Source organism: Stegodyphus dumicola, chromosome 4 (assembly GCF_044657685.1).
Source record: "Stegodyphus dumicola isolate Sdum_Otavi_A_Nest chromosome 4, ASM4465768v1".
Classification (NCBI taxonomy): domain Eukaryota; kingdom Metazoa; phylum Arthropoda; class Arachnida; order Araneae; family Eresidae; genus Stegodyphus; species Stegodyphus dumicola.
The window spans coordinates 218,178,719-218,200,081 of NC_140771.1; the positions used below are offsets into that span (position 1 = coordinate 218,178,719).

The following is a 21,363-nucleotide window of genomic DNA, read 5'->3' on the forward strand; positions in this document are numbered from 1 at the left end:
AAAATAATTTTCGGAAGCGCTATTCAAATTATTCCAAAGTTTTAATTGATAAAATCCATCAATAAAGTTTAAAATTAATAAAACAACACTATGAAGACTGTTTACAGTAAGAAGTAACAAAATGTAAAATGAAGACTGAGTGTGGTAAGTATCACTTCCTAACTCTCAGAAAAAGTATTACTTTATAACTCGTTAGAAAATGAATCATCACTCTCATCTGCGTTAATAAATGGTTCATTGACCATACGAGGGTATTCTTCTTCTGATAAATAGCGCCTTCCCACCATAACAGACTGGATGTGAGGCCTTCCGAAATAAAAAGAGAAGAAACGGAAATTTATCTGAAGGCAATGCAAAATGTAACAATACTCTACATACTAAAGGAAAAAATAAAATAAAAAAAGGAATTGGATATAAATCAGACATACGAATTTTTTCATTAGCACGCAGCAATTTAAAGAGCTCACCACCTCTGTTTACGCTTTCCCCTCCCCCCTCCAACCTCACAACAGCTGATGAGTAAAATACCAAAGTCAAGCAGAATATATCAAACTGAAGGTCATGAACCTAAAACTGTGTTCATTTCAAAAGTAATGGACATAGGATGCCATCTAGTGGCCTTCAGAAAAACATTCCAGCTTAAAATGCGTATACGCATCACCCGTCCTCTGAATGCAATCTCTAGCGATGCATGGATGGGATGCCCGGCTGTAAGAAACATTCTTAGGGAATGCGTATATGGGACGCCCATCCTGAAAGGGTTAAACTGATGATCTATAATCCGGAATCACCGAAGTCCCGATGAGTCCACATTAAAGACTTTTAACTGTATACTGTGTTTATTTTTACATTCATGCTTCACAAATTTGCCGAAATTATAGCTGTAATTATAGCTTGGCGCAAATCTAAAATCACCAAATATAAAGAGGCCGCTATAACAAAGAAGTACTGAGAAATTTTATAACATAACTTTAAAATAAAAATATAATAGAATTAATTATTGTTAACACTTTATAAATGACTTAATTTCGTGAGATATATTAAATCCTTATTTAAAAGTTCAATTTTTTAAATATGTATGCTATGTATTAAAAGATCAAAACTAGTGCTATAATATAAAGAAATAGAAGGAATTTTTTTATAATGGAAGTATACATTCTGTTCTGCACATAACCAAGTAGTCTGATTTGGAATCAATTGCCACTTTAAATTTCCCCTCTATAAGGAAAAGCATCTAGCAGTTTAGTCATTAATATCTATATTTCCCTTCATTTTGCTGAGTAAATGCATCTGTTTAAGGGTGAATGAAACTATCTGAAAGGATCATTGTTGAGGAGGACTTCTTGAAAGGAGAGAAAGCATAGATATGACAACTATCATCTTCATAAGGATCGTACAGGCGTGAAAATTCTGACCTCAAAATGTTAAGAGGTTATAAAATATCTTTCCATGCCTGAAATCCCCTTATTATTAGCATTATGTGTGATATAACATAAATCTAAAAGGGAATCCCTTAATTACAGCTTAACAAGAAAGATAATCATGCAAAGAACTAAAAGTTAAAGAAATCAAATGAGTTTAGGTTTTTTTTTTTTTTTTTTTTTTTTTTTTTTTTGGCACAGTTTCTGTTTCTGTCTGCACAATACCTTCATGAATGGCAATAGTTTTTTGTGTAAAAATGTATTCTTTTAGGCTCTTATTATCATGAAAATTATTGCTTTATTTATTTACTTTTTTTTTTCTTAGCTGTGGACACTCAAAAGAATGTAAGAGGTATAAAGTAAAGGAACTGAACAGAAAAAAACCAAATGAGATTAAACTGACTTTAAAAGATCCTGATCCAAATGTCACCGATTTGAAAACTTGTATTTTACGAGGATTCTGGTGAGCCCTTTTTTTATAACATTAAAACAGTTTAATATGTTAAATGCTGAACATAATTTTGCTTTATCATTGAAAAATTGTGAAATGATAATTACAGTTTATTATTGTATATTTTTTTTATACATAGTATCTTAATTAAGAAAGGAATAGGTGTAATATAATCCTTTTTAACCATTTTTTTGCTTGATGATTGAAAAGATCTCCAAGACCCATATCAAGTTGAAATCTATGCATTGGGGGGGGGAATATTATGATTAAAAATAAAGATATGTTAAGCAGGTTAAGTTAACATCTAAAAAAGGATAGAAAATATTAAATTCATTTCAAAAACAATGGTTGGTGAATCTTCGGATTATGGTAACCTGGTGATTTTTTGTCAAAAATTTGGCGACCAACCCTGCTGCAGCAACCCGCTAGTTGTTTTTTGGACGCCATTTTGTTTTCACGAAGTAAAAAGGCATGTTTTTTTTTTTTTTTTTTTTTTTTTTTAACTCAACATTTTTTTCCAACAGTCTGCTAGCCGAATTACGCTTATGCTAGAACTTTTATGGAACAAAAGTGCTTAATCATGATGATGATTAGGTGCAAAATTGGGGGGAGAAAGTGCAGAATCACCCACTGCTTGCTGCGTTTTTAAGAATTGCACATACATGGTATCCATGTACATGTCGACCTATTTTTACTTTAAAAAACATCCCAGAATTGCACAAAAATGGCATTGTGCACACTCTTGACTTTATCCATGTACACATCAACCTATTTTCACTTAAAAAGTCAAAGAAAATTGACACAAATCCAATTCTTCTTACTCTTGTAAAAGTAGCCAAACAAATAAGTGGGCGATTCTGCACTTTAACAGAAAAATTGTTTCTAAGTGCTTATTAGCTAAGATCACAATTGCAATTTTCCGGAAAATGTCACATTACATGTCTCATGATCTCTCATTTCTCTGAGACAAAATAATCTATGATTCGAACTGTGTACTTCTCAGATTATTGCTAAAGTCCTAGCTAGTAACCTTTATTGCCTTACCAAAATGTCACCAAACTACCTGTTACCATATTCCAAAGATTAGCCCAATGGTTATATTATACCCATACAAATTTTGATCATCAGGCGCTGAAAATAGCATGAAATAATACTTTTGATTAACACGGCAGAAGGTGCGCACCCAACACTGATGTTGGAGATCGCGCGTGGGAACTGCATTACCCCAATCAATTTCATTAAGAAAATGTGTTATATATTTTATAGAAACCATTTGATTATAAACAATAATTGCAATATTTCATTGAGAAACTATACTTATTTATTTAAGAAAACTTATTTCAATATTTAAGAAAAATTTCCATTCAAAATAATTACATACCTAAACAGGTGTCAGAAGTTAACATACACTTCTGGCACACATAGGAAAAATGAATTTTACATGAAAAATTATCACATATTTTGCAAGAAATTGTAGTTTTATTGTCTTTGGATCTTGGACACATAGCATGACGGCCTTTGTCGAGTTTTGGCTTCTTTGATGGGCATTCTTCTGATACACTAGAAGTCCCATTATCGATGCTTTCACGAAGTACTTTAGGAAGCATTGGCATATTTTTTGTTATCTCTATGTGAGGCGCTGTATAAGAGATATAGCCAAATTTTTTAGGAATTTTCTACTATTTCGATATTGTAAAGGAGGTGTCTTTGTTGAGAATAAAGCAACTCGGGTATTTATTGCAGTGATGTTCAACACAGTAAAAGAGGACCATTGGCCATCTGTTGGTTTTTTCGAGCTGTCGAATATAATGATAACATTTCATCAACTTTATCTACACCACCTTTTGTTGCATTATGAAAGTAAATTATTTCTGGTTTCTTCGTATCATCACTTTCATCAATGGCATCATCGCAACGCATTGTATGAGGCGTATTCGGAAACTAAGTACCGTTTTGAAAAAAAAAAAATAGTAAAACAATTTTTTCGAATCCAATTTTATTTTTACATGAAAATGCATGTCTTAAACTATTTTTCAACATAGTTTCCGCCAATGATCAAACACTTGTCATAGTGGGTGACCAGTTTTTGTATACCATCGTCAAAGAAACTTCCCGCCAGTTTCGATAACCACGACTCCACAGCATTTTTTGTGTCATCGTCAGATCCAAAGCGCTTGCCACCAAGCTCGCGCTTCATGTGCAGGAACAAGTGATAGTCGGACGGCGACAAGTCCAGGCTGTACGGCGGGTGATCGAACTGCTCCCAATGAAACTGTCGAATTAACGATTGAGTGACACCAGCAGTATGGGGCCGAGCATTGCCATGGAGCAACACAATTCCTTTACTGAGCATTCCTCTTCATTTGTTTTGAATGGCACGCCTTAGTTTTGTTAAAGTGTCACAATATCGTGCCACATTAATGGTTTCACCTCTGGTAAGAAATTCAGTAAGCAAAACGCCTTTCCTATCTCAGAAAACAGTGCACATGATTTTTTGTGATGACATTGTCACTTTGAACTTTTGTTTTTTCGGAGAATGACTGTGTCTCCACTCCATCGATTCTTGTTTCGATTCTGGTGTGAAATGACACACCCAAGTTTCATCACCTGTCACAATTTGGTTTAAAAAGTTTTCTCCCTCATCACTGTACTGCGTGAGAAATGTCAGGGCACTACCAAGTCGCTTTGTTTTGTGAACATCAGTGAGCATTTTTGTAACCCATCGGGAACACAGTTTGCGATAATTCAAGCGGTCAGACACAATTTCGAACAAAACAGTACGGGAAATTTGTGGAAATGCCTCTGAAAGAGTTGTCATTGTGAAGCGTCTGTTCTCATGAATTGCTTCATCAACTTTCCTTACCAAATCATCGGTGACAACAGAAGGCCGAACACTCCGAGCCTCGGCGTGGACATTTGTTCGACCTGCATTAGACATTCTTACCCACTTTCTCATCATTCCATCACTTATCGCGTATTCACCGTAAACTTCTGTCACTTGACGATAAATTTCGGCCGGTTTAACATTCCTCGCATTCAAAAATTTAATCACGGCACGATTCTCATAGTCAGCGGGAGAACTAATTGTCTTAAACATTTTGAACGTGCACAGCAAACTAAAAACACAACATAGAGCAACCAAAATGGCGACAATTGAAAGTCAGTGAACAAGAAAGACTAGTACGCATGCGCGGGACGTCTACCACAGTGCTGCGATGGCGCTAGAATGAAACGGTACTTAGTTTCCGAATACGCTACGTAGATAACAAAACTATACATTTTGATTTTTTAGGCACATACTATACTAGTGTCACATTCTTTTCCGTTCCTAGTTTTTGTTTGGACGAACTTGGTGGGAATTTCAGCCTTGTTTCTGTTCAGGGTTCCTGCAATAGTTAATTTCTTTGATAAAAGTTTTTTTGCACAGGCGTTTTGTAATTTCAAATGGTGAATTTTCAAATCTAAAGGGACCTTCCAACTGTTGCCCTGCGTATATCTCCATGTTATAGCTGCAGAAAGTTCTTGAATAACAATACACATTCCAAGGGGAGTGTCAAACAGGAGGATACTAGAAGGATGATTCATTAAAATGAAATATTTCCGGTTAGGATTGTTGATTTTTGACGCATGGGGTGACTCTGTGCTCTGTTATATATGTAACTGAAATTGTATCTATTATTATCTTTAATCCTAACTGTAATATAGTATAGTAGATGAGCAATGTAGAATAAACGATGTTTGTGTACATCTTGTAATCATCACTGAGCACGTACCCAACACATATAAAATACAACACATGGCGCAGCTCGTTGTTGATTAAAAAAGAAAATCTTTTTTGAAGAACCATGCAGCCTCCGTAAAGATATTCTAAACAAAACCATCATGGAAACTGATATCGCTGGTAAGTGCGTTGTTTATTTTTATTGGAAGTGGCTAAAAATACGTATATATAAACTATTTAAAGTTCTAAATTAAATATGGATGGATTAAAGCCACCAAGTAATCTAAGTTTTGAAGGAAATTTAAGCGAAAATTGGAAGAAATGGAAACAAAAATTCCAAATTTATATGTTAGCATCTGGTGGTATTACTAAATTACCTGAAATTAAAGTAGCTATTTTATTGCATATAATTGGTGAAGAAGCACTTGAAAAATTTAATACTTTTAATTTAAGTGAAGAAGATAAGAAGGATGTTGACAAAGTAATTGAAGCTTTCGAAAATTTTTGCATACCGAAAGCAAACGAAAGTGTTGATAGACATATATTTTTCTGTCGAACACAACATGTAGGTGAATCGTTTGATGATTTTTTAACCGATTTAAAGAAATTAAGTAGCAACTGTGGATTTGCAGAATTAAAAGATAGTTTAATAAGGGATAGAATAGTAAGTGGAATTCTAAATAAAAATCTCAAAGATAGATTATTAAGGGAAGATCAGTTAACATTGGAGAAATGTATTAAAATGTGTAAAGCTTCTGAATTAGCAGAACTTCAGCTGAAAACTTTAACTGAAGAAAATAAAATAGAAGCTATCAAACGTAATAAATTTCGACCTTCAGAGGGAAAAAGTCAGCCTTGTAAGAAAGACTATCATGTAAAACAAACGCAACAAAGTACTAAATCTTCTTCAAACTATCAAGGAAATAAGTACAATAATCCAAAACCATGTAGAAAATGTGGAACTTTTCATAAGTTATACAACTGTCCTGCTTATAATAAGATTTGCTTGTACTGTAAAAAGAAAAATCACTTTTCTAAAATGTACACTTTTAAAAATGTTAATGTTGTACAGAATAATTTAGAGCATGAGTTACATAATAATGGTAATGAATATATTTTAGGGTCAGTAGAAGATATAAATCCATTTTCTAAAAATAAAACCGAATGGTTTGAAAAACTAAAAGTAAACATATCTAAATATTTATTTGTTAAGTTGGATACTGGAGCTCAGTGTAATGTGCTACCATTGCCTAAATTTAAACAATTAAATTTAAGAGAGAAATGTTTGACTAAATCAAAAGTCACTTTAAATAATTACAATGGTACTACAATTGATGTAGTTGGAAAATGTAAATTATTATGTGAAACATCGAAAGGGAACAAGGATGAAGTAGAATTTCAAGTTGTAGCATGTGATAAAACTGTTCCAGCTATTTTAGGTTTACCTACATTGCAAAAATTAAACCTAATACAAAGGATTTGTACAGTAAATCCTGATTCTAATGAAAAGTTACCAGAACTTTTAAAAGGATATCAAGATTCGTTTAAAGGAACTGGGAATTTAACTGGATATACATATCATATTAAATTAAAACAGGAGCTGTTGGTAAAATAGAACCCTGTAGGAAAATTCCACTTAGCTTATTAAATCCATTAAAAAAGGAATTAGCAAGAATGGAAAAAGATGGTATTATAAAGAAAGTTAACCAACCAACAGAATTCGTGAATTCATTAGTGGTAGTAAGGAAAAAGGATGGAAATTTAAGAGTGTGTTTAGATCCTCAGCACCTTAATCAAAATATACTGAGAGAACATTATCACATACCAACCTTTGAAGAAATTTCATCTCAAATGACAAATGCAAAGGTCTTTAGTATTTTAGATGCAAACAAAGCATTTTGGCAAATTAAACTGTCAGATTCAAGTTGTGAATTTACTACATTTAACACTCCGTTTGGTAGATATTGTTTTTTGAGGTTGCCATATGGACTGAGTTCATCACCAGAAGTTTTTCTGAAATTTTTAGTGATTTAGAAGGAGTTCAAATATATATATAGAAGACTTATTAGTTTGGGGTAAAGATAAAAAAGAACATGATTCAAGATTAAAGAAGTTGTTGGACAGAACCAGAGAAAAGAATGTTAAATTTAATTTAAATAAATGTAAATTTGGGCTGAATGAAGTGAAATATATGGGACATATATTTTCTAAAGATGGTTTAAAACCAGATGAAGACAAAATTAAGGCTATTCTAGATATAAAACCACCAAAAAATGTGAAAGAATTAGAAACTTTCCTAGGAATGATTACATATGTTTCTAGATTTATACCTAATGTATCAGAATTGACATCATGTTTAAGAGATTTTTTGAAAAAACAAGTTATCTGGAACTGGAATGCAACACATGAAAAAGCGTTTAGAAGACTAAAAGATTTGTTGGTAAATAAACCAGTTTTACAGTATTATGATATAAACATGCCAGTAGTTTTATCTGTAGATGCATCTCAAGAAGGACTAGGAGCAGTCTTACTGCAGAATAATTTACCAGTGGCATATGCATCTAAGGCATTAACAGATACACAGAAGAATTATGCTCAAATTGAAAAGGAAACTTTAGCTATTGTATTTGCGTGTGTGAAATTTCACCAGTATATATTTGGAAAAAATATTACTGTGGAAAGTGATCATAAACCACTGGAATCAATGTTTAAAAAGCCATTAAATAAATGCCCTGTAAGACTACAAAGAATGCGTATAAGATTACAGCCATATCAGTTTGAGATAAAATATAAACCAGGAAAAGAACTTTTTATAGCGGATGCATTATCAAGATCATTCACTGATAAAGGATCTGATTTCTTTGAAGGAGAAATAGAAGCTCATGTTGGATTAGTTGTAGAATGTATACCAATGTCTAATGGTAAAATGGAAGATTTTCAACTGGAAACAGAAAAAGATGAAGAACTACAAGTTTTAAGAAAATTAATTAAAACTGGATGGCCAGATGAAATGGTTCCAGAACTGGCAAAACCATATTTTAACTTCAGAGAAGAACTATCAGAAGCAAATGGATTAATATTTAAAAATTCCTGTGTTGTTGTACCAAGAAGTTTACGAAAAGATATGTTAAGCAGAATTCATTATGGTCATTTAGGAGTAGTAAAATGCAAGATCAAAGCAAGAGAAATATTATATTGGCCAGGAATGTCCAAAGAAATTGAAGATTTGGTACTGAATTGTCAAACATGTTTAAGTTTACAAAAAGCTAATACTAAAGAACCAATGATATCTAAAGAAGTACCTAATGGTCCATGGGAAGTATTGGGAACAGACCTCTTTTACTTTCAAGGAAGGGATTATCTAATAGTTATAGATTATTTTAGCAAATATGTTGAAATTGGACATTTGGAAGATTTGTCAAGTGTAGCAGTGATAAAGCAATTGAAATCAATTTTTGCAAGACCTGGTATTCCGAAAATAGTATATTCAGATAATGGTCCACAATATAATTGCAGGAAATATAAAGATTTTGCAAGAAGATGGAATTTTGAAACCAGAACTTCAAGTCCAAAATACCCACAGTCTAATGGAATGGTTGAAAGACATATTCAAACTGTCAAGCGAATGTTAGAAAAAGCTGTAGTTGACAACAAAGATCCATATTTAGTTTTACTGGAATACCGTAACTCTCCTATTTCAGATGAAATTAAGTCACCTTCTGAATTGATGTTTGGAAGAAAAGTAAATGGATTGATGCCTATAAAAGAGAATTTTGTCCAAGCTAAACGATATGAAGACCATAAACAACATTTACTGAAGAGACAAACCTTACAAAAAAGTTATTATGATAGGAATACAAGACCATTAAAACGACTGAAAACAGGAGATCATGTTTACATAAAAGAGAAAGGGAAAAAACTAAATGAAAGAGGGAAAATTATAGAAGAAGCAGAAAGACCACGTTCATATAGGATTATAAGAACAGATGGAAGAACTGTAGAAAAGAACAGAAGAGACCTTCTTAAAGGAACTAATCAGGAAGAGTTTGCAATACAAAACAACTATGAGAATGAAGTTATAGATGAACCCGAGATACATGAAAATAGTAGGAGCACTTCAAATTGAGATGTGCCTGTAAGTCCTTCAAAATCTAACAGAAGTGTTGTGTCACCAAATAGTGAAAGAGGTATAGTATCATCAAATTTTTCAAATGGACATAACTACGTCACTCGATCTTGTAGGACTGTTAAGAAACCTTATTATTTAAAAGAATATGTTTAATTTTACTACTATTATTATTTTTTATAAAAAAGGGAGATGTTATATATGTAACTGTATCTATTATTATCTTTAATCGTAACTGTAATATAGTATAGTAGATGAGCAATGTAGAATAAACGATGTTTGTGTACATCTTGTAATCATCACTGAGCACGTACCCAACACATATAAAATACAATACATGCTCCGCGCGACTTCTCCCGGGTTAAAATGTGAAAACATATTAGTGAGACATGAAGTGTAACATTTAATATTTAGTAATTTGTAAATGGCAACATTTAGTATTTAGTAACTTGCGAATGGTACGATCTTCTAATGCATTTCGTATGCTATAACTTGAAAATACTTTTATGACTGTATCCTGCATCATATTTCTTGACTTGTAATTATGTATCACTCATTATTTGTGCTTATTTTGTATATTTCTTACCAATCAGACGTCTCACGTACACATGAGAAACTGGTCACACGTTCTTTTACATCTTCAATATTGTCTACCTGGACTTACATTCGGAATCAAACTATTTTAAGCGCCCGTAGAGTCAACTACATTCAACAGTCTGAATACGTTGAGCGGAATGTATGATAATCACACTGATCAACGGAAGTTAGGAGTTCGAGAAGAGTTTGGGTGCATGTAAAAATAGAGCTATGTTAGTATTGCAGTGCTTTGTAGTATATCATGTTCTAAGCTTATAAATAAATAGTTTAAACAGTTAAAACAGCACTCTCTTTATTTTATGTGGTATCAGTAGTGCATTGCTTTCAAAATGGAAAGTTTAAAACTATCACAGCCAATGCAATTTGTTCAAAATCTTGCTTTAAATTGTCAAAGATGGCTGTGTTCATTCCAGATTTATGAAATAGCCAATGGATTACATGATAAAGAAGAAAAGATGAGAGTTAATACTTTTCTTCATGTAATAGGAATTTGCAGTATTGAAATATATACCCATAAATTATCATTAATATAGAAGATGGTAAAGAAATTTAATTAATTTAACCTTTTCTTCATCCGCAATGCATCTAGCGCATTCAAGTCAAACTTCTGTAGGAAGGCCGTAACGTACTTCAAGCGTTCTTTTACATTTTAAACATTTAAAATGTTTTTTAAATGTTTACTTGTTTGAGTTTTTATTCTTTTTTGTTCTAATACCTCCTAGAGGGCAGCACTAATTAGGCATTCTATTTCTAATTGAATTCCCCCCCCCCATGTTTTTATGAATATTCGCGCCATAAGATACGTGATAGTGGAAGATGGCTTCAATGTCTACTCATCAGAAAAGAGAAAAAATGAGGTTATGAAGTGGAAAGACAAGAAGTATATATGTTTGATTAGTACAGTCCATAACAACTCGATGATTGGTATTGAAACACAGAAAAGAACTGTAAAGAAACAAATAATTGTAAAAGGTTACAACAAGTTAGGAGGAGCGAACCACCTGGATCAGATGCTATCAAATTATCCTGCTGGGAGAAATAAGCAGAGATATTATTTAAAATTGTTTCAACATTTATTAAATATGGCCGTGTTTAACGCATATGTTACATACGCATACAAGAAACATGGTGGCAAATTAGATTACTTGTCTTTCAGGCATGATCTTGTAGACAAAATCATTGATAAATATTACAAGTCAACAACACATGCACAAAAAGAGAGTCTTTCGAGCAGCTGTGATGTACCACGTCTTACCGAAAGGCACTTTATAGACCATATTCCATGTATTGCAAATCAGAAAGAACCAAGATGTTATATTTGTTGTAGAAAAACGTTGTTAGGGAAAATGGTACGCAAAGAAATGTGATGGTATGGTAAAGAATGTGATGTAGGACTATGTAATTAACCCATGTTTTAGAGCTGTCATACTGTGAAAAATTTATAAAGAAATGGAATTATTTAAGAAAAATATAAGTGCAATTTGAATGTATTTTTCAAAATAATAATCATGTTTTATTTCCTTATTTTACTTAATATTCGTTTATGTTTATCCAATGCGAAAGGATGGAAAGCGATATCTGTACAGGGAAAACAAACAGCGAATAACAGAGGGCTGCTGCATAGAAATTTTCGCAGATAAGAGAGAATGGCAAAAGTGTTAAATTAAGGCACAATTTATGCAATATTGTATACCTAAAAAATATTACATATGAAAGCATAAGAAAAATGTGATATACATATGAAAGTCATTTATTCTTTACTTGAAACTAAACCACATCAGAAACCATAGATGAATATGTAACTGACCTTCAAAGCAAAGCTAGAACGTGAACAGTTTAAAAAACAGAAGATATAACATTTAATATTTTGGTAAACAATAACATTTAGTATTTAGTAACTTGTGAGCGGCAATAGTTTGAATGCATGTAAAAATAGAGCTGTAGAATTGTAGCTTATAAATAAATAGTTTAAACAGTTAAAAGTGCATCCCCTTTATTTTATATGAAGGACACTGGCTAATTGCACAGTAAATTAATTTTGGTCTTGGAACACATATATAAGATAAAAAATAGTGTTCATAATTAAATGTGAAAATATTTTGGTTAAGGAAAATATTTTTAATATTTTTAGAAACTCAAGCAAAGCCATTAGAAAGTTTTCATTCAATTTCATATCTGGACTAAAATCCGGACCTCAAAACAGCCAACAACTTTTCTTTTTAATTGCTTTAAGCATGCGCATTTGATAATACCCCCTTATTAAAGAAACAATAATTTAACAAAAATTTGTGTGATCAGTTATTTGGCCCTGTAGCCGTGTATCTCTTTAGCATACATCTCAAACCCAAACATTCTAGATATAAACATCATTGATTTTATGCCTACTAACATTATATATCCAGACGCCAACCTCGCGAATCATTATTTATTATATTTTGCTTTTCTTACCGCATGTTTAATTACACATGACAACTTAAGTAATGACTCATGTAGGGATGCCGAAATAATTTTTCTTATATTAGTACAAACGAGTATGGTAACCTTTTATGTTGACATTATTGCACTTGGCAATGATTACAGATTTAAGTTAAATGCACTAAGAAATACTGATGAGGAAAAACTTAACAAAAATTTCTTTCCATATGCTAAATATAATAATACTCATAGGCCATACCATTTTTAATAATGCTCATAGGCCGAAAGATCATATTTAATGCTATTTGAATTAAGAATAACTGATTTGTTTTTCACATAAACCTAGAACCAGCGACAGAACTTGTATGGCCGCACCAGGTGGCAGAATTTAGGGAAGTCAAGATTTTTGTAATTTAGAGAAGCACCGAGCAACAAAGCAAGGATAAAAATAATTTTAGAATTTAGGGAAAGCATTGGGATCTAAAATTTAGAACTTAGGGAGGCGCTTGGTTGCAGAATTTACAGGGTTCGTAGCAGTCCTTATAAGTGCTTACAAGTCCTTATATTTGAAAATAAAATATAAAGGCTCTTATAGGTGCTTACTTTTTCTTTAAAGCCCTTATTTTTTTTATTTTTTTTTATTTTTTTATTTTATTTTTTTTTTTTTTTGTGCTTATTTTTTGCTTTTAGTGCTTTTTTTTTTAAAAAACCTTTGGTGTGCACGAAGAGTACAGACAGGTGCCCGTCGTTCTATTGGTCAAAGAATTGCGAAAGCAGTAGAAAATTCCGCTACATTCGGCATTCTTTTCCTCCCACCCAAATACTACACACGTTTGAATTTCTATCAATATCTTAAAAATTTGCATTCTCGTTCTGCTTGGTCAGTTCATATTCGTGTTTATTGTGATCGTTATGCTTATATTATGAGCATATGTATGAATGTTTATAATAACATAGTTGCAGTAACTGCTGAAGTATATTAAACTTCCAAAAATGGTTGTGTTTTAACACAGTTAGCTTTCTAAGAAATAATATTGGGAATGGCTTAAATAAAGGGAAAGTAATCGAATAGTCAAAATAATTTCATTTTTTTGGCCAATACATTATACAGTACGAAGGTTGGGAGGTCTCCCCTTTCTCCACAAAATCTTGAATATTGAAACTGTTACAGTTCGCTACAAAACAAGCAACGGACCTTTTTTTCCCGGGGGGGGGGGATCATTTTCCAATTTGGATTGAATAGGACTAAAAGTTCTGCGGTCTACCAACCCAAGCGAAGAATGATTCTATTCCAGAAATTTAATGCCGTCTGTTGAAAATTAGAATGAAAAACACCCCAGTTACTTAGTTCTTTTTTCTCCCAATACCGGCAGTTGTTGATTCCGATTGCGTAATATCACGTAGGGAAGAATTACGGCGCACGTATTGCACAATAATGTTTGCGATATTTTGCAGAGATAATTAATTTTGATGTTCAGTCCGAGATTTGTTTATGAGCACTTAAAAGAGTTTTACGGTGCTTGCTAAGCGGAATATTTTTTAGTTCTGTTGGTTTATTTTTATATGATGCACATATTGAAATGTCAAAAGCATTTATTTAGCGAAAAAATCTAAAGAGCGGCTACAGTCTACCCCCCCTCCACTCCGCTCCTTCAAGTTACGCTCGACTGTCCGAATATTCGCCAATTTCCAAGTATGCGGGTTAGTTAAGCTTTTACTGTTAAAGATGACTGCATGAAGCAAATTTCTGTCTTCTGATTACAGAAATGTTCCTCTTTTTTTACTTAAATTACTTTGCTTGCAATATCTGTTAAGAGAAAACTGATATACAATGAAAATTTAGAAAATGTTCAGAATTTAGATTTAAATTATTTAAATATCAATATGAGTGGAAAAATAAATTGTATTTATTATTAGGTTCCAAGCGAATACAATAAATATGCCTTATTATTATTTATTTTCTCTATTTTGAACTGAAATTTCATCATTAAATCTTGTAATATAGTTTAGTTCTTCATAGGTGTTTTTTTTTTTTTTTTTTTTTTCCTCTCATTGTAAACTAGTTCTGTAAATTGAACTATTATTTAAAATTAAAAACAAAAAAAAGTAATTATTTTCCATGGTTGAGGTAATGCTTATTCTCTCTTAATAAGTACTTCATTTCTCATATTTTAAATTACAAGTCTAATTTTTAAGGTTATGCAGTTGTGTATGATGTAATTAGCAGGTGCTTATTTTTTTCTTAAAATGTGCTTGAAAACTGCTTATAGGTGCTTATTTTTTAACTAAAATGTGGCTATGAACCCTGATTTAGGACCTGCAGAGACTGTGTCAGGTGGTAATACCTAGTGTCAGCCCTCGATAAGCCTTATGTATATGTGGAAATTTATTCATGATTCAGATATGCTTTAAGCATGTGCAAGAATTAGACATAAGTATAATAACTAAACTAATACAATCAAGCTTAATTGTCTCAGAGCGCGATAGAGGCAAGGCAAAATTTAGCAGAACAACTCGTCTTTCATCTCGATACATAGCCAATAATGTATTGCGGACACTATTAAGCTAGGAAAAAATTATACTCTACTGATTCCAAGAAATTTCAGGAAATATGGCAAATTGCAATATTCCTTTATTCTCTGATTTGATCCAGCTTAATTATTTTTTGCTGGCTGTTTTTATAACAGCAATTTCATGAAAAGTAAAATTTCAACTTTTGATCATGTCGAAAATAGTTTCTAATTCCAGAGCTACAACAGGATCTACAAAGGTGAAAGCATGTTTTGATGTCTGGTAAACAAAAAGTGGAATTGCTGCAAAAAATGGATAACTGTATATCCGTCTCAATTATGTGAGGAGTATGTCATTGGAAAGTCAACTGACATAAGAAAACAGAAAAAGGAACTTTTTGAAATTTTTGTGGATGCTGACCCCCCTTGCTCGCAACGAATAACAGAAAAATTATTCGGTATGTTAAAAAGTGAAGATCATGACAAAGTAACTGATACTGAAGCTACTAAACTAGTTGCAGATCAATTCATTGAACTTATTAATAGTTAACAATGATCTCCAGAACAAATTTACAATGCTGATGAAACTGGTCTTTTTTGTGAATATGTAATGCAAAATACCTTACTTGGCAGCCTCTGTAGAAAAGGCTCCAACTCGTGTCAAAGATTCCAAAGTGAGACCAACAATTTTAGCTGCGCAAATGCGGCAGGAACGCACAAGTCTAAACTTTTCGTAATCGGAAAAAATATACCACTTCGAACATTTAAAGGAGTAAAATGTTTCCTGTTATGTATTGTGCAAATAAAAGAACACGGACTACACAAATGTTAATGGATGATTGGTTTAGAAATCATTTTATACCTGAGGCTCAGCAGAATTTGGTTGGTTTTCCTGATCATGAAAAAATTGTCCTGAGCGTAGACAACTGTTTGGCTCATGCTTAGTTTTATTGAAGGATAACGTATCCGTATTCTTTCCTCCAAATTGTACATCAATCATTCAGCCTATGGATATCAGAATAGTGCGCTCGCTGAAATGCAAATATAAAGTAGAATTTTTAAAATCCATGTTAAATTTCTTGAACAATGGCAAGACTATTCAAGAATTTTTGAAATATTTTAGCATAAAATCTGCTTTGTTGAGCATTGCCAGATTGCAGGAGGCTGCGTCTCCAGATACTTTTAAAAATGCTTGGCATAATTTGTGGCCAGCTAGCATATTTCATGGCGAGGTTGATGAAAATGATAGCCACGAATGTGAAGGTTTTCGAATAGCGGTAATAAATGAAGATGATATAACAGAAGTTTTTCATTGTGATGACAATGCCCCAATTATCAATCAACAGACTGTGAAATTTGTAATATGGTTCTAGATCCAGAAAATACCACTACCGATGGTGAAGAAAGGGACAGAGAGGTTATTGAAAATGAAAAAAATTTTGATCGACAAGTTAGTCAGAATTCTCGACACAACATTTATAGAACTTGAACAATGGAACTTTGTAACTGAATAAGAAATTATGGCTGCAGAATTAAAGAAAAAATATTAGCACAAAAAAAGCAACTTAAATAACTTACTTTTGAATGTTTAATAAAGTAAACAAATAAATATTAAGCTTTTTTTTTTTTTTTTTTTTTTTTTGTAAATTTTGATACCTTTTAGATCATAATTGCTCTTTATTTCATAAATTATGGTTTCATACTTTTAACTTTATAGTTTCTATGTGCCATCTTACAAGCTTTAAACTTATGATCTAATATGCGGAAAAATCCCAAATCCGGAATCGCCGAAGTCCCGACGAATCCGATCTCGGATTTTGTACTGTATCACAGCAAAAGATCCATTTACTGGAATTACTATGAAAAAGTTCTGATTTGTATAGCAAAATTTTTAGTTTATTATTATATGCAGTGAATTATTTAATAATTTATTGTATATTGAGAATATCTAGTTAAAAGAATTTTTTTACTGTTTGCAATGACAATATATTTTTATGCCATTATTTTTTGGCATCTGTTCAGCTCATAAATACTTTGAGAATAATTTTTTTAATGTTATATTGTAATTAATAATATTTCTGTTATAGTTTCGTTTTTCTGTTTATCAGGTTATTGTAATAAAAATTTGAAATTCTGCCACATTGAAAAAATAGTTAAATGTGCTTGAATTAAATGCATCATTTTTGTCTCATGGGTAAAGTTGCCTTTGCTAAAAATTAGCAGTAGATAGCAAAGTTTAATTATCAGCACTATTTTTATGAGGAGTGAAATAAATTTAATAAATTTTTATTTTTCTAATTTTGAACTATAATCAATGAAATTTGAATCGTAATAATCATATATAAACATATATAATATGTATATCGTAATATCATATATAAGATATTTTTATATTTGATTCTTCAAAGTCATTGTCACTATGCTTATTTTCAGAATTTTTAATATCACTTAGATTTATGTATATATCTTTCTAATGATTAAATATCCATCTTCAGTTAATCCATTCCTTTAATCCACTCATGTTGTGGTTCAGTTTAAAATTTTTAAATCATAGAATTGGAGTTCATTTTATGGTTTTATTTATATAAGTATTTCTGTGAATTATGATATTCTAATTTCTAAAGGTGTAGGAGAGAGATTTTAAATATTCAAATATTTGAACAGCCTGAATAGAAGCTTTGGTACATATGTATTAATGCAACCATCTTGGTATATTTTAATAGTTTTTTACTAATGAAAAGGTAAAAATTCTTTACTGGGTTCAAATCAACAATCTTCATTATGATTTTTTTAAACATTTGCAAACTATTGATATTTATCGTAAGTTGGCAAATGTTATCAACATATCAAAAGTAAAAGCATTTTTAAAATATAAATTTAAATTATTAATTAAGGATCATATGATACATTTAAAAAACAAAACACAAAGTTTTCACAAAATCTTTGTTTAATTTTTTTGCTGTTGTTCTCCCCATGTGCCTAGTGATCTGTTTTTGCTTAAAAAAAATCAGAGAATTACAGTTCCATTGCTGGCAAATTCGACAAATGATTGAGTTGAATGCAAAAAATATCATGATTTGTTTATAAAAATCTGTTGGAACTTGAATGCAACAACAAAACAAAACAAAAAGAAAAGTATACGAAAATGTCAACGTTGCTTTAACTATGAGCATGATTGTCTGATTAATGTTTATGCACATGGTTACTAGAGTTTGGTACATTCTAAAAATATAGTGAATTCTACTAGGGTGGTTGCGATAATGCATAAGTGCCGAATCTCTGTCTGTAGTATTGTCCCCCATAATATTTCTCAAAATCTGAGAAGTTTTCCATATATTATAAAGGTCATTTAAGTGAAAGTGGCACTACAGTCGGTTTGAGAAATGGTTTAATATATTAATATAAATTAGTATACAAAAGAAAGAAGTAATACATACGTAACTCATAGGCTAGACAAATTGCCTTGTAGGTTGAAACAAGCATCCCAGCAGTGAAGGAGTCGATGGGTACCCTGGGTGCTTTTGGTGGCTGGATCAAAGTGATGGCACCATGTTTTATCAGCAGTAATGATCCTTGAAAGGAATTGGCTCCCCATTTTGTGATACTGCATAAGGTGTTGTATGGAAACAAACATCTGATGAATCTTCTGCTCTTCTGTCAAAATGTTTTGGCTTCCATTGTACACAAACCTTGCGGTATCGCAACCTTTCACGCAGTACTGTGTGCATACTTCCTATGCTTATAGACATTTCTTTCGCTATTTTTTAAGTGGAGATTCGCTGATTCATTTTCACGAGATGATTCGCATCTGCAACTGCTTTCTGGGTGATCACCACATGTGCTTGAACAGGTCGTGGCCTGTTGTTAGTACTGCTTCTTTCACTATGAAAATCCTTACGCTATCAGAATACTGATCTGAGTTTCATACACTCCATGCCATACATATTTTGCATTTGACAATAGATTTCAGAAGCTCTCACATTTTCTGCTGTTAAAAATTGCGAGACTGCACATTGACATCGTTTGGAGGCATCCATGATGCTAACGATACCTTTTAACATGTTCCAATGCTATCACACACGGATCTAGTGGGATCTGACGATATTGCATGCATTCGAAGCACTCTGTGCTCTCTGTAGGAGCATGAGCAGTCACTTTTCTCTTCAAATGGTGGAGTTATTATAGCAATGCCACTTTCATTTGAATGACCCTTATACTTTCATGAAGTACTTTTTGTGAGTGCCATCATAGTGCACTGGCACTAATGGCATTGTTTGGGGGCCTCACGAGTATACAGCCCATATTTTGGCCAATTTATTGAGAACCTATAAAAAAAGTGGTGTAAGCAGGGGCCCAAAAGCATTATTAAAGTCCAGGGAACCAATGCTTTTGTTAAGACGTCTTTCCTATTTAAGTAATGTATTAAGAATTATTATAATTCCTATTTAAATAAAATGGGATAAGAATATTGAGTTTAAAGGGCAAATTTTGAGTGCTTTTTTAATACCAACCAATACATTATATGTGTAAAAAATACTTGTATAATTCTCGTATTACTCCCTAAATATTAATTGCTTCAAGAAGATTTTAGCCAAATAATTAATTTGTAAATTTGATCAATGACTTGTATATGAAATGAAAAGAAAGCTTGTGATATTATCTCAGTAATTTTATTCTGGAGTCAGTTATATTTGCCTAGCATATTTGTGTGATTATATGCATTTGCTCATGTAAATCTGATGATAACCTCATAAATCTGATGTGCTATAATTTTAAATGATTTATTATAATAAATTTGAATAAGTGTTCTCATCTATAGATTGAAAACCCCAGTTATAATATAAGCCAATTTTTATATGTGGTTAAAGTTTAGGGTAATATTAAAAATTAATGAATACTATTTGGGTCATTTAAGCCATTTCTGAATTTTTTCTTTGATTGCTCATTGTTAAACAGACTCCTTAAAAAAAAAAACCTCTAAAATTTATACAATATCTTAAGAAGTATTGTATTATATGTCAAAATAAACAGTTCCACTTTTCACTATCTTATCATTTATTTTAAATTGGGTAGTTTATGTAGTAAAGTTTTATCTCTTACCTCTTTTGAAAATGTTGTTTCCTTTTCCCAAGCAGTTTCAGACTGAGCACAATCTATGCATCCATATGGGGCAGTCCTGTAAAGCAGGGTTTTATAAACTGTGAGTTGCGGGACCTGCAGCAGGGGGTCGCCAAAAAGTTTAGCAGTTTTGATATTTCGTATTATAATAATTTTACAGTTATCAAATATTTTTACGCAATGTATCTGAAAATAAACAAAGGTTAGACAATACAGACGAAGGAAAAAATTTAAAGTTTCGACGCATTCTTTTTATAATATAAACGTTCATTTTCCTTCCTTTGCATGTGACGCTGTCATTTCGCCTGTTACTTACTTAAAATTTTCACATTGTTCTATGTCTTAAAATTAGAAATTAAAGTTAGAAAATTAGAACCTAAAACTGCAATAGTATACTACAGTACAAGTGAAAAAACTGACAGTTTCACTCATGCATGTGTTGCATTTGCACAATACTTATGGGGTCACACAAAATGTTTGTAAATATTATGGGGTCCTGGGGGTTGCGAAAAAATCTCAGTGATAAAAAGGGGTCGCAAGTGAAAAAAGTTTAAGAAACCCTGCTGTAAAGTACTGAAATATTTTACTGGTACCTTATGCATGTCTGCTGATTAATTTATTTAAATATTATTAATAGCTGATTATTAATAAATATTATTTAATAGCTGATTGCTTAGCTATTAAAATAATTTAATACGTTTCTTCGTTAAGAGAGATGGTTTTATGGAAGTGTAACTCTTTCCTGTCAGTGTAATGTAAATATATTGCAGACATTTAATGCATGTCATCATTTTACTTCATACACATGAGGTGCAATGTAAGTGTTTCTCTTTAAATACAAATATACTAAAAATACTTTTATAATTAGAAAGGGAGAAACTTTTATAATTTAAACTAGTTCCTAAATTCTCTTACTGCTTAATTGTCAGTATTTGATATATTTTGTGTAATAATGTAACAGGCATTTCATATTGAAAGTAACTGAAACATGTTTTCTCAAACAT

The 21,363-nt window shown here is 31.9% G+C and overlaps 1 protein-coding gene across 1 annotated transcript in view; it reads left to right on the forward strand.

Moving 5' to 3' along the window:
- Positions 1-21,363, forward strand: part of Dna2 (DNA replication helicase/nuclease 2) — a 104,612-nt gene that overhangs the window by 6,213 nt on the left and 77,036 nt on the right. The window contains exon 3 of the mRNA XM_035373213.2: positions 1,747-1,884. Within this exon, the coding sequence (XP_035229104.1) occupies positions 1,747-1,884 (138 nt within the window). The remainder of the gene's footprint in view (positions 1-1,746; positions 1,885-21,363) is intronic.